A 15,342-nucleotide genomic window follows, 5' to 3' on the forward strand; every position below is an offset into this window, starting at 1 on the left:
CTGGGATTACAGGTTCATACCATCACATCTGGCTAATTTTTTGTATTTTTAGTGGAGATGGGGTTTCACCATGTTGGCTAGACTGATCTCGAACTCCTGACCTCAAGTGATCTGCCTGCCTTGGCCTCTCAAAGTGCTGGGATTATAGGCATGAGCCACCATGCCCAGCTTCAGCATTCCTCTTTGATAAAAACCCTCAACAAATTGGGCATAGAAGGAACATATCTCAAAATAATAAAGGGCATGTATGATAAACCTACAGCTGATATCATATTGAATGAGGAAAAGCTGAAAGCATTTCTTCTAAGAATTGGAGCAAGACAAGAGTACCTGCTTTGACTCCTCCTATTCAACTTAGTAATGGAAGTCCTAGCGAGAGCGGTCAGATGAAAGAAGACATGAAAGGCATCCAAATTGGAAAAGAGGAAGTCAAATGATCTCTGCTGATGATATGATCTTATACCTAGAAAATGCTAAAGAATCCTCCAAAGGACTCCTAGATTTGATAAATGAATTCAGTAAAGTTTCAGGTTACAAAATCAAAGTACGAAAATTAGTAGCATTTCTGTATACCAAAAATGACCAAGCTAAGACAAAATCAAGAGGCCAATGATAGCTACAAAAAAAAAAAAAAAAAAAAAAAACCCAAAAATCTAGGAATATATTTAACCAAGGAGGTGAAAGATCTCTATATAGAAAACTACAGAACACTTAGGAAATTGTAGATGACACAAACAAATAGAAAAATAGCCTGTGCTCATGGATTGTAAAAAACAATATTGTTAAAATGATCATATTGCCGAAAGCAACCTACAGATTCAGTGTAATCTCCATGAAAATACCAATATAATTTTCACAGAAAAAAAAAAAACCCTGAAAATTCATATGGAACCAAAAAGAGTGCAGATAGCCACAGTAGTCCTGAGCAAAAAGAACAAAGCTGGAGACATCATATTACCTGATGTAAATTACGTTACAAGGCTCTAGTAACCAAAACAGCATTGTGCGGGTATAAAAATAGACAAACAGACCAAAGGAACAGAATAGAGAACCCAGAAATAAATCCACATATTTATAGCCAACTGATCTTTGACAAAGCTGACAAGAACATGCATTGAGAAAAGGACACCCTCTTCTATAAACAGTGCTGGGATAAATGAATGTTCATATGCAGCAGAATAAAACTGGACCCCTATCTATCTCTAACCATATAAAAAATCAACTCAAGATGAATTAAAAACTTAAATGTAATACCCACAACTATAAAAATAATAGAGGAAAACAGTGAAAACTCTTTTGGACATTGGTCTAGGCAAAAAACTTATGAGTAAGACCTCAAGGCCAGGTATGGTGACTCATGCCTGTTATCCCAGCACTTTGGGAGGCCGAGGTGGGCAGATCACTTGAGGTCAGGAGTTCAAGACCAGCCTGCCCAACATGGCAAAAGGCTGTCTCTAGTAAAAATACAAAAAATTAGCCAGGCGTGGTGGCAGGCGCCTGTAATCGCAGCTACTCTGGAGGCTGAGGCAGGAGGATTGCTTGAACCCGGTAGGTAGAGGTTTCAGTGATCCGAGATCATACCACTGCACTCTGGCCTGGGTGAGAAGAGTGAAACTCCGTTAAAAAAAAAAAAAAACCCTGAAAAACACAGGCAACAAAAACAAAAATAGACAAATGGGACTTATTGAAGTCCTAAAGTACTAAAAAGCTTACGCACAACAAAAGAAGCAATCAGCAGAGTGAAGAGATAACCTGTAGAATGGCAGAAAATAATTGCAAATTATCCATCTGATAGGGGACTAATAACCAAAATATACAAGGGACTCAACTCAACAACAAAACTCAGAAACAATCCCATTAACAAGTGGCTGAAGACATAAATAGATATTTTTCAAAAGAAGACATGCAAATGGCCAACAGGTATACGAAAAAATGCTCGGCTGGGTGTGATGGTTCACGCCTATAGTCCCAGCGCTTTGGGAGGCTGAGGCAGGTGGATCACCTGAGGTCAGGAGTTTGAGACCAGCCTGGCCAATGTGACAAAACCCTGTCTTTACTAAAAATACAAAAATGAGCTGGGTGTGGTGGTGGGCACCTGTAATCCCAGCTACTTGGGAGACTAAGGCAGGAGCCTGAACATGGGAGGTGGAGGTTGCAGTGAGCTGATATGGTGCCACCGCACTCCAGCCTGGGTGACAGAACGAGACTTCATCTTAAGAAAGAAAGAAAGGAAGAGAAAACGCTTAACATCACTAATTATCAGAGAAATTTTAATTAAAACCACAATGAAATATCATCTTACCTCAGTCAGATTGGCTATTAATAAAAAAAAAAATTAAAAGAAACATATTGGTGAGGCTGTGCAGAAAAGAAATCTTAACACACTGTTGGTAGGATTATAAATAAGTACAGCCTCTGTGGTAAATAGTATGGCCATTTCTCAAAGAACTAAAAATAGAATGTCCATTCAATCCAGTAAACCCATTGCTGGGTATATAACCCAGAGGAAAATAAATCATTATATCAAAAAGATACTTGCACTGGTATGTTTATAATGGCAGTATTCACAATAGCAAAGATGTGAAATCAACTTAAGTGTTATCAGTGGATGAATGGATAAAGAAAATACTTTGGAAGGCCAACGTGAAAGGATCACTTGAGCCCAGGAATTCAAGATCAGCCTGGGCAGCATAGAGAGACCCAATCTCTAAAACAACAGCAAAAAATTAGCTGGGCATGGTGGCACGCATCTGTGGTCCCAGCAACTTGGGAGGCTGAGGTGGGAGGATCAATTGACCCCAGGAGGTCTTGGCTGCAGTGAGCTGTGATAGTGCCACTGCATTCCAGCCTGGGCGACAAAGCGAGATCATGTTTAAAATAATAATAATACTTAAATAAAAATGAATAAATTAAAAAAACATAAAAAAAGGAAAATGTGCTATATGTATATAATCAAGTACTATTCAGCCATAAAAAAAGGAAGTCATGTTATTTGCAGCAATATGGATGGAACTGGAGGTCATTATCTTAAGTGAAACAAGCCAGGTACAGAAAGTCAAATATCACATGTTCTCATGAACTCGTAAGTGGGTGCTGCAAAATGTGTACATCTGGATGTAGGGAGTGGAGTGGTAGACAATGGAGACTCAGAAGGGTGAGGCTGTGGGAGGGGAATAGATGTTGAGAAATTACTTAATGAGTACAATGTATGATATTTGGGTGTTGTATGCCCTAAAAACCCTGCCTTGACCACTGTGCAATCTTTGCATGTAACAAAATTGCACACATAGCCCATGAGTTTGTATGAATAATGAAATAGTTTAAAAAAAACGCATTTTGCTTATGTACTTAACTGTGTTTCTTTGGCCATTAAGGAACTCAAATATCTGTTAGATGAATGAGTGGATTTTCTTTCTGGTAGTTATTTACTTTTCCCCTCTCTTTCTCTGGCTCTTGCTGTCCTTCTCTTTTTGTTTGTTTCATTCATTTATTCATTTTTATTGGCAAATAATTTTGTATATTCAGGGTGTACAATGTCATGTTTTGATCTATGTATACATTACAAAGATTCAACCAAACTAATTAGCATATCCATCACCTCAACAACATTTTCTTGTGGTGAGAACATTACAAATCTATTCTTTTAGCAATTTTGAAATACGCGTTTTATTATTATTAACTGTGGTCACCATGTAGTACAGTAGATGTCAATACTTATTGCTCCAGTCTGACTGAAACTTTGTGCCCTTTGATCAGCATCTCCCCTTTCCTTACCCCTCTCCTTTCCTTGTATCCTCTGGTGACTACCTTTCTACTCTGTTTTTATGAGAGCAACTTTTTTAGCTTCTACATAAATGATATCAAACAGTATTTGTTTTTCTGTGCTTGGCTTTTTTCACTTAGCATAATGTCTTCCAAGTTCATCCAAGTTGTTGTGAATGGCAGAATTTCCAATTTCTTTCCTTTATAAGACTTAATGGTTTTCGTGTGTGTGTGTGTTTCTCTGTGTGTGTGTGTGTGTGTGTGTGTGTGTATAAAATACTTTGAACCATTCATCTGATGGACACTTAGATTGCTACCATATCTTGGCTATTGTGACTAATGCTGCAATGAACATGAGAGTGCAGACATCTCTTTGACATTGATTTCAATTCCTTTGGATATATATCCGGAAGTAGGATTAGTGGATCATATGCTATTTACATTTTCAATTTCTTGAGGAACCTCCATACTATTTTCCAAAATATTTCAATTTACATTGCTGCCAGCAGTATGCAAAACGTTTCCTTTTCTCTATATCCTTACCAACACAGATTAGTAATTGTCTTTTTGATAATACCCATTCCAACAGGTGTGAAGTGATATATCATTGTTCCTTTAATTTGCACGTCCCTGATGACTGGAGGTGTTGAGCATTTTTTTCGTATATCCATTGGCCATTTGTATGTCTTCTTTTGAGAAATGTTTGTTCAGATCTTTTACCCAGGTTTTAATTACATTTTTTTTTTTTTTTTGCTATTGAGTTTCTTATATATTTTAGATATTAACCCCTTATCAGATAGATGGTATACAGGTGTTTTCTCCCAATCTGTGAGTTGTATCATCTGTCTGCTAATTGTTTCCTTTGCTGTGCAGAAGTTTTTTAGTTTGATACTATCCCATTTGTCTGTTTGTGATTTTGTTGCCTGTGTTTGGAGTCCTACCCAAGAAATCATTGGCCAGAACAGTGTTGTGAAGCTTTTCCCTTATGTTTTCTTCTAGTGACCTTACTCTTTGAGATCTTCTGTTTAAGTCTTTAATTCATTTTGAGTTGGTTTTTGTACATGTTGTGAGAATAGGGTTCAGTTTCATTCTTTTGCATGTGGATATCCAGTTTCCCAGCACCACTTACTGAAGAAACTGTCCTTTCCCCATTGTGTGTTCTTGGAATCTAAGTTGAATATTGTTTTATTTTAAATGCTTGGATTAATTTCTGGACTTTATATCCTGTTCCCTTGGTTGGTGTGTCTGTTTCTATGTCAGTATCATGCTGTTTCTATTAAATAAGCTTTATCATACCTTTTAAAATCAGGGAGAATGATGCCTCTAGCCTCATTGTTTTTGCACAAGATTGTTTTAGTTGTTTGAGGTCTTTTCTGGTTTCATTTGAATTTTAGGATTTTTTTTTCTATTTCTGTGAAAAATGTCATTGAAATTTTCATAGAGATTGCATTAGATCTGTAAATATCTTTGGGTAGAATGGACATTTTTGACATTGAGCGGCTGAATGGATGAAAAAACGTGACCCAATAATATGCTGCCTACAGGAGACACTCATCATCTCTAAGGACACCCATAGACTGAAAATAGAGAGTTGGAAAGACATATTCCTTACAAATGGAATCCAAAAGAGAACAGGAGTAGTTTTGTTTATATCAGATATAAGAGACTTGAAAAAGTGAATAGTGACAAAAAACGTCACATGTAATGATAGAGATGTTAGTTCATCAAGAAGTTTGGCAGTTGTAAATATATATGCACCCAACATTGGAGCATCAGAGCACCTAAATATACAAGGCATATATGATAAAAACTGGAGGGAGGGAGGGAGGGAGGGAGGGAGGGAGAGAGAGAGAGACAGAGAGATAGAGACACTACAACTCCAGTACAATAACAGGAGACTTCACTACCTCACTTTCAACATTGGACAGATTATGTAGACAGAAAATCAATAAGGAAACATTGTACTTAAACCACATTTCAGACTAATTGGACCTAATAGACATTTATAGAACATCTCAGCTCAAGTACATGTGGAATATTCTCCAGGATAGATCATATTTTAGGACACAAAGCAAGTCTTAACAAATTTAAGGAGATTGAAATCATATTAAGCATCTTTTCTAATCACAATGGCATGAGACTAAAAATAACAGGAGGAATCTTGGAAGGCTCACAGATGTATGCAAATTAAGCAACCTACTTTTGAAAACCATGAGTCGAAGAATAAATTAAAAGGGAAATTGAGGCAAATGAAAATGGAAACACAACATACCAAAACTTATGGGATGCAGCAAAAACAGTCCTGAGAGGTAAGTTTATAGCAGTAAACATTAAAAAAGATAGAAAATATTGACATTGAACCTCAAGGAACTAGAAAAAGATGAACAAAGTATGCCCAACCTTAGCAGAAGGAAGGAATAAGGAAGATCGGAGCAGAAATAGACAAGATAGAGACTTGAAAAACAACAGAAAAGATTAACAAATCTTAAAGTTGTTTTTTTGAGAAGATGAACAATATTGACAAATTTTTAGGTAGACTTAAGAAAAAAACAAAAGACTCAGAATCAGAGATGAAAATGGAAACTGAACAGACCAATAACAAATAATGAGATTGAATTGGTAGTAAAAAGTCTTCCATCAAAGAAAAGCTTAGGACCAAATGGCTTTTCTGTTGAATTCTACCAAACATTTAAAGCAGAACTTACACCAGTGTTTTTCAAACTCTTCCAAAAAATTGAAGAGGAGAGAATACTTTCAAATTCATTTTATGAGATCAGCATTACCCTGATACCAAATTCAGACAAGGATACTACGGGAAAACTAAAGGCCAATATGCCTTTTGAGCGTAGATGCAAAAGACTGGGTGAAGTGGCTCATGCCTGTAGTCCCAGCACTTTGGGAGGCCGAGGTGGGCAGATCACTTGAGGTCAGGAGTTTGAGACCAGTCTGGCCAACATGGTGATGCATCCCTGTAATCCTAGCCACTTGGGAGGCGGCGGCAGGAGAATCACTTGAACCCAGGAGGCGGAGGTTGCAGTGAGCCAAGATTGTGCTACTGCACTACAGCCTGAGTGAATGAGTGAGACTTGATCTAAAAAAACAAACAAACAAAAAAAAAAACGCACAAGTCCTTAACAAAATACTAGCAAACTGAATTCAACAGCACATCAAAAAGGTCAATCACTGTGATCAAGTGGGATTCATCCCTGGGATGCAAGATTGGCTCAGGATATGTAATTCAGTAAATGTGGTGCACAATATTAACAAGAGGAAGGGCAAAACCTGCATGATCATTTTAATAGATGCAGAAACAGTATTTGACAAAATTCATGATAAAATCTCTCAACATAAGAGGTATAGAAGGAATGTATCTCAGCTGGGCAAGGCGACTCATGCCTGTAATACCAGCACTTTGGGAGGCTGAGGTGGGTGAATTATCTGAGGTCAGGAGTTCTAGACCAGTGTGACTAACATGTTGAAACCCCGTCTCTAATAAGAAGATGCCCATTCTCGCCACTTATATTCAATGTAGTATAGGAAGTCTGAGCCAGTGCAATTAGGCCAGAAAATGAAAGAAACAAAATGCATCCATATAGTAAAAGAAGGAGTGAAATTTTCTGTTTTCTGATGACATGATCTTATATGTAGAAAACCCTAAAAATCCACCAAAAGAACCCTCTTAGAACTGATATACAAATTGAGTAATGTTGCAGATTACAAAATTAACTTGACAATCTGCATTGTTTCTATACTCTAACAATGAACTATCCAAAGAAATCAAGGAAATAATTCCATTTATGATAGGACCTAAGAAAGTACTTTGGAGTAAATTTAAGTATAGGCAAAAGAGCTGTATAGTGAAAACTATAAAACATTGATGAAAGAAATTGAAGATTCAAATAAATGGAAAGGCATCCAATGCTCATGGATTTGCTTTCTATCTCCTGCAGCTCCCCTTCTCAGAACTGCTTTTCTGTTTGTTTTTTTTTTCTTTTTTCCTTCTATTGGTAATGATGTTTTTTGCTTTTATACTGCAAGCAGTGATTTTAATCTGGGGCAGTTTCTTACCCTAGACAACATCTGGAGATATTTTTGTCATAACTTAGTGTTGGGGGGATCCTGCTAGCATCTAGTGGGGACAGGTGAGAGATGCTGCAAAACACCCTACAATGGAAAGTCCCCATAGCAAAGAATCATTCAACAGAGAGTATCAATAGTTTCAAGGTTGAGAAGCCCTGCCATAACCTGTCTCCACTGCATCTACCTGCAAAGTATGAAGAGACAAAAGCCAAGCAGAAGTAATGGTTAATTGTTTTAAGGAACTCAGAGCAGTAAGAAATGTTTCATTGGAGAAGGAAGTTTTCTGAAGTCCCAAATTAGGGTACCAGCCCTTCCTATCTTGGAGTCATAGATTTTCTTGTGATTGAGATGGTAACACCTGCCAAAAAGAAATCCTCTTGCCTGATACTGATGCTTATGCAGTTCCTCCCATTATTTACTCAGCATCTTGCAGTATTACATAACTACTCAGGTCTCTTATGTGTTCTAATTGTTTATATTCAACATGTCACTGATTTTGCTATTCATTATTCATTTTTTGTCATTTTGTCAGTTAAAATGGCCAGTGGATCTGCCTTTGCCTGAAAGAAAGACTTCATTGCTCTTAAAATTGTGAGATGTTGAAAGATTTAATATTTTTGATTGTGGCATGGTTCTAATCATACTAATCTAGCTAGAACTCAGTTCTTGCTTTAATCTTGCCCTGCTTGAACATGAAGCTATTTTCATTTTGTACTGTATTATTTATGCAGTGTGGTAAAATGTCACTTTGCCTCAAGGTGACCTTTGAAGTTATAGGGAGTCTATGTTTTGATTAAAATATATTGTGTCGGGTATTAAGCATTTTTAGTGTATAAGGGAAGATGAAGGTGTTCACAGGGCAAGTGGGTGGCTGTAAAGTTTTACATAGAGATCAAGATTTGTTTTTTAGATATGAGCAGAATCCACCTGGTAATTGGAGAAGAATTATGTAGACTTACGATATATTATGTCATTTTTTAAGAAAATGGAGAACAAGGCAAAGCGAACAAGAAAAAAGAAATGAGACAGGACCTAAAATGACTTCATAGGAGATGAAGCCTTTAAAGTTCAGTGTTAACTAGAGGGAGAGCCTCTAAATTCAGAAACCAAAAGGAAAGAACCCATAGAAAAACCTAGGTTGTTTGCAACATAAAATCTTTGTAACATCATAGATTCCTTATCTTTTCACTGTATAGTTTTTTTTTACTTGTATTACTCTTGAATTTTTAGGGGCAGTCATACATGTGGTGGATAGGTGTGAGGAGGTAGGACAAGAATTTATGAAATTCCTGTATAATTTTTTAGAGAAATACACTTAACCAAGTACAGTTTTATTCTAAAATTTCTTCATGTTATAGAAAGATTTACCTATGTATTTAAAATGACAGTCTCTTTGACTATAGCATACCAAGAAAAGCAAAGTGAGAATGTGCTTGAGAAACCACAGTAAGCCAAGCAGAATATCAGACCTTTGGGATTTAATGGAAGAGTATTCTTGGTGCTTTCTTGTAGTAAACTGGAATTCATAAAATCCTGAACTATGTAAGGGAATTTAGACTTCTCACAGGGCAGAATTGCTATAATATATGTACTCTGTTTTGTCTCATCTTAATATTTATGACTTAATTTCATGAAATCAGTTTCACTTTTAAGTTTTAAGTTAATTTCTTATTTTTTTCAGTGAATATCACCTCTGCCAGGCAATTAACCGGATGTAGTCGCTTCGGTCATATTTTCCCTTCATCTGCTTACCAGCACATTAAGATGCATAAGAGAATTCTGGGGCACTTGTCATCTGTCTACTGTGTAGCATTTGACCGAAGTGGGAGAAGAATTTTTACAGTGAGTTTAAAATTTATAATATGGTAACATATATAGAATTACAACAATTGAAGCCAGACTGCATGGCATGGCATTGCGATTTGTAAGCAGTTCACCTTTTTTGGATATATGGGTGCAGAAAAAGATGAGTGGAAATTGAAAAATTTTTCTCATTTTGTATAAGTAAACGAGTGAACGAAAATGTTTACTATCTTCTTGGAAGTTTAATTTAACAAAGTTAAATCTTCAGAAGACCTTATATTCTAGAAGTGGTTAATTGATGTGAACCAAGTGTACTCTATTTCATTTCATTCAATTTTAACAAACATTTATTAAAATGCACTTCCGTGTGTCACTTGGTGTAATTGCTGCCAGTTTTGCCTAAATAATGATTTCATGACATTTTTTTGATTAGATAGTTGAACTACACCGTAATGAAGCTTATAGCTATTTTTTATATCTTTTTCTTCGTTTTAGTACTGTTTATTTTTTAAGCTGAACTTTTATTAAGCAGATAATACTGTATGCTTTTGAGTACAAAATTGTAGTACACCAGTATTTCCAAAAAAAAAAGCTTAGTCTCATTGCTTTAGTATTAACATAGAAGTGTGGGTAATAGCATAATTTTATTTTTATATTTGTATGCTACAACAAATGAAGTGGAAGTTATTCGGGAAGTTATTACACCTTAGAGTTTATTTTGGACTCTTCCATTAATTACTTAATGACTCTAAATGCATCACATACATATTTGGATGTTAGTGATCATGATGAGGATGATGAATGCTATATTTTAATAAACAGATAATTGTTAAGTAACTTTTCTACCGTAGTAGAGTAGAATTGCTCTTTACAGTTCACTCTTCTGAAATTCTCAAAAGGAACTTTAATATATTTTTACCAGAAATAATCATTAACTGCTAGCCTCATGTTTACTGAGAAATGCATGTAGACTTTAGGTTAAATTCTGAATAATTTGTGGAAAAAATATTTAAAGAATTTAGAAAAAAGGCTGTCAGGTCTAAAGAAAGAAGTGATGGTAAAAATGCTTAATGCCAAATCACTAAAAAGTGAGTTTAAAATATCTTGAGTTGTCAGGATTGGTGGTAATTTTGAAAAGTTCTTCATAAATGCCATCGTCACTTTGGAAAATGCTTTGTTATTGCTGTCATTTGGACATCATTTATACTTGCTACTGGATCCCTATTATATGTAGAGAGGAGACTAAAGAGTAAAGACTTAGAAGTAATTTAATAAAATCTTCTTTTTGGCTGTTTTTTGGGTGGGGGGATTGTGGTGAATTTCTGCTTCATTATAAATCTATTGTCCTTTTGTTACTATAGGGTTCAGATGACTGTTTAGTAAAAATTTGGGCTACAGATGATGGACGTCTTCTTGCTACACTTCGTGGACACTCTGCTGAAATTTCTGACATGGCTGTTAACTATGAAAACACTCTTATTGCCGCAGGCAGCTGTGATAAGGTAGTAAGAGTATGGTGTCTTCGAACTTGTGCACCCGTTGCAGTCCTTCAGGGCCATTCAGCTTCTATTACTTCCATACAGGTAAGAAAAGTGATAAAATTTACCTCAAACATATGTAATAAAGGTGAGAATTCTCTGATTTCATGTTACATTGTATAGATAATAGCCCAACTAATAGCAAGAGAAAAATGCTCTCTTCTGGACTTTGCTCCTACCCTGCAGCAAGGTATTTTTTTAAGTTCCTTTTTCATATAATTCTCTTTTTAAAAAAATAAGTAAAAAGATGATTTAAAGAGTCCTATAAATAGAGTGAGACATCTTATTTGTATTTGTTAAGGAGGGAGAAAACCTGTAAATGCCTTAAGAGCACACTCTTTCCTTTTAGAATATAAACGGGTTCTAACTTGAATATTGGCATACCTTGTATTAATATTTAATGCAAGATGTTTGCCAGTCAGATTTAGTATGTGTGTGTCTGTTTTTAGGTTAATATGAGAGGAATTTTTATTCTTAGTTTCAGTGATTTTTTTGTTTATTTCAATTTGATGTGTTTTATTTTGTTTTGTTGTCACCCATGCTGGAGTGCAGTGGCGGGATCTCAGCTCACTGCAACCTCCACCTCCCAGGTTCAAGTGATCTTCCCACCTCCACCTCCTGAGTAGCTGGGACTACTGGCATGCGCCACCACATCTGGCTAAATTTTGTATTTTTTGTAGAGACGGGGGTTCGCCATGTTGCCCAGGCTGGTCTTAAACTCCTGGACTCAAGCGCAATTCCTCTGGCTTTGGCTTCCCAAACTGCTGGGATTACAGGCGCATGAGCCACTGCACTCAGCCTCAATTTGATTTGTAATGTAGAATATGTTGGCTGCTTTTAATACTTGTCCACATACTGGTTTTACCAGATGTTGGTAGTGAAAGTCATGGATGATTTAAAATATTTTTTATTTAATAAAACTAATGAAACTGAACTTTTGTCCTCTTCTTTGTATTGAGAGGAAAACAGAGGAATCTTAAAAATTTTACACTTTGGAGAAAGAGACCACTTTTGGAGGAGATAATTACTCCCATTTACTTTTGTTTATTCTTTAGGAAATCATAAGTATGCCATTTTTTGGTGTTATTTAAATAATATGTCATCTTTTTATGGGGAGCTAGCAAGAATTGGGTTCAGTGTATGTTGAATTTGAAAAAGTTCATGTCAAAATTTTGATTATTTGAAATTATTTCATGGATTTTGATTTGGGAGATTATCAGTTACTTGTGATCTCACTATCATATCTGACTGATTATTTCTGGAATTTGGACATACTGTCATATGCCACTGAAAAAAATCATTTTATTATAGTAGTCCCCCTTATCTGCAGTTTGGCTTTCCAAGGTTTCAATTACCCACCGTCAGCCATAGTTTGAAAATAGGTGAATGCAGTGCAATGACATACTTTGGGAAAGAGACCACATTCATATAACTTTTATTACAGTGTATTGTTATAATTTTATAGCAATATTATAAGGTATTATTTGTTAATTTCCTACTGTGCCCAATTTATAAATTAAGCTTATCATAGGTATGTAGGCACAGGAAAAAACAGGGCTTGGTACTATTCAAGGTTTCAGGCATCCATAGGAGGTCTTGACATGTGTCCTCTGCAGATTATTTAGTAATAATGAAAAATATTTATGATACTGTTGTTTTTTTTCATAGTTTCATTTGCTAGTTTGTTTTCTCATTTTTTGTTTTTTTTTTTTTGAGATGGAGTCTCGCTCTGTCACCCAGGCTGGAGTGTAGTGGTGCGATCTCGGCTCACTGCAAGCTCGGCCTCCCGGGTTCACGCCATTCTCCTGCCTCAGCCTCCTAAGTAGCTGGGACTACAGGTGCCCGCCACCACGCCCGGCTAATTTTTTGTATTTTTATAGAGACGGGGTTTCACCATGTTAGCCAGGATGGTCTCGATCTCCTGACCTCGTGATCTACCCGCCTCGGCCTCCCAAAGTGCTGGGATTACAGGCGTGAGCCACCGCGCCCAGCCTTTTCTCATTTCTTTTACATATTGTAGTGCCTTAGAGATCGGTAGACCTTTCTATCATACTCTTTCTCTTAGTCATCTCATGGTTTTGAATTTCATCTGTAAACTGATGATTTCAAACTTCCATCTCCATTTAGGAACTATCTTTTAGCTTCATACTTGTTTATGCAACTATCTTCTTGGAATCATCACATGTATGTCTACTAGGTATTTCAAACTCATTATATTCAAAATTGAATTAATTTTTCTTCCTCGTATCTCCCCAAGCCTTTTCATCCAAACAAATGGCAATATCCTCCTTTCTTTTCTTTTTTTTTTTTTTTTTTTGAGACGGAGTCTAGCTCTGTTGCCCAGGCTGGAGTGCAGTGGCCGGATCTCAGCTCACTGCAAGCCCCGCCTCCCGGGTTCACGCCATTCTCCAGCCTCAGCCTCCCGAGTAGCTGGGAGTACAGGCGCCCGCCACCTCGCCCGGCTAGTTTTTTGTATTTCTTAATAGAGACGGGGTTTCACCGTGTTAGCCAGGATGGTTTCGATCTCCTGACCTCGTGATCCGCCCGTCTCGGCCTCCCAAAGTGCTGGGATTACAGGCTTGAGCCACCGCGCCCGGCCAATACCCTGCTTTCAACTGCTCAGAGTAGTCATCCCTTTTATCTTTCTCTTATACTTTGTATCTAAAACTTGTCAGCAAGTCATGTTGGTTCTACCATCAAACTGTATCTAGAATCTGGCAAATTCTCATGACCTCTATTATTGCTATCCTGTTTTAAGGCACTATCATCTGTAGTCTAGATTATTGAAATAGACTTCTAACCGATCTGCCTGCATCTTCCATTCCCTTTCTCCTGCCCCTTCCATTCCCTTTCCCCTGCCCCAGTTTAGTCTCTCAGTTTAACAGACAAAGTTATTTTAAAATGGCGGTTAAATCATGTCACTGGTGCTCAGGACCATCAGTAGCTTCCAATCTCAGAGTTAAAACTGAAGTCTCCACAATGCTCTGTATTCTCAGCCTCCTTGGTGCTCTTCAGTCTCATCTACTGCATGTTTGCCTTTTTCACTCTGCTTAACTGCTGGCCACTTTGCTTTTCTTGAACATTCTAGGTGTACATGGCTGCTTTGGCTTTTACTGTTTCCTGTCTCTGGAGTGGTCTTCCCTGGATATTCACATAGTTTGTTTTCTCAGTTTGTATGTGCTTTGTGCACATGTCACCTTCTCAGGGAGACCTCTGACCACCTTATTGCTCTGATTAAAATTGTAAACCACCGCCCCCTAGCCCCCTCCACTGTGTGCACAGCAACTCTGTATCTTCCCTTCTGTTTCATTTTTCTCTGTAGTAATAGTCATCTTTTGGTATTCTTTATATGTTCTTTATTATTTGTGTATTGACTGTCTTTATTAACATCAGTGATATACTCCCACGTTTTGTATTTTTTTAACAAAATTTAGTTAGAATGGTATGATGCTAATAGTGGTTACCACTGAATGGCAGAATTACATGTTACTTTTTTTCTGTTTTTCCACATTTCCTAAATTTTCTACAGTAGGTATGTATTAATTTGTCAGAAATACAAAAATAAATGTTATATTAAACAATCTGTAACATGGTTTCTCATTTAAAACAATTCTATTAAGGCACATTAATGGGCCAGATCCCCCTTTGTGATTGATGAAGCAATTTTAATGCAATGGAGATAAAGGTTTCAATGTTTCTTCACTTTATAAAATTATACTATTTCATATTTAATTGTCTAATTCCTGTAAATCTAAGATCAGCAAATATACAGGCCAGATAGTAAATATTTAGGCTTTGCATGTCATACAGTCTCTGTCACAACTGCTCGGCTCTGTTCCCATAGTGCAAAAGCAGCCATAGACAGTGTAAGGTGACTGTGTTCCAATAACGCTATATTTACAGAAACAGGCAGCAAGCTGAATTTGGTGTGTTGGCTGTATTTGTGGATTACTGCTATAGATTTTAGAGTAAGCTTTTGTTGTTGTTGTTGAGACAGAGTCTTGCTGTGTGACCCAGGCTGGAGTGCGGTGGTATGATCTCGGCTCACTGCAACCTCCGCCTTCTGGCTTCAAGCGATTCTCATGCCTCAGCCTCCTGCGTAGCTGGGATTACAAGCATGTGCCACCATGCCCAGCTAATTATTTTATTTTATTTTTTG

General features: G+C 36.9%; 1 protein-coding gene across 2 annotated transcripts in view; it reads left to right on the forward strand.

Annotated features, from left to right (window-relative positions):
* Nucleotides 1-15,342, forward strand: part of LOC105464459 (bromodomain and WD repeat domain containing 3) — a 134,047-nt gene that overhangs the window by 54,426 nt on the left and 64,279 nt on the right. For both annotated transcript variants that reach the window (XM_011712408.3, XM_024787598.2), the window contains exons 7-8: nt 9,524-9,684; nt 11,007-11,228. In XM_011712408.3, the coding sequence (XP_011710710.1) occupies nt 9,524-9,684; nt 11,007-11,228 (383 nt within the window). The remainder of the gene's footprint in view (nt 1-9,523; nt 9,685-11,006; nt 11,229-15,342) is intronic.

This window comes from Macaca nemestrina, chromosome X (genome assembly GCF_043159975.1).
Source record: "Macaca nemestrina isolate mMacNem1 chromosome X, mMacNem.hap1, whole genome shotgun sequence".
Lineage (NCBI taxonomy): Eukaryota > Metazoa > Chordata > Mammalia > Primates > Cercopithecidae > Macaca > Macaca nemestrina.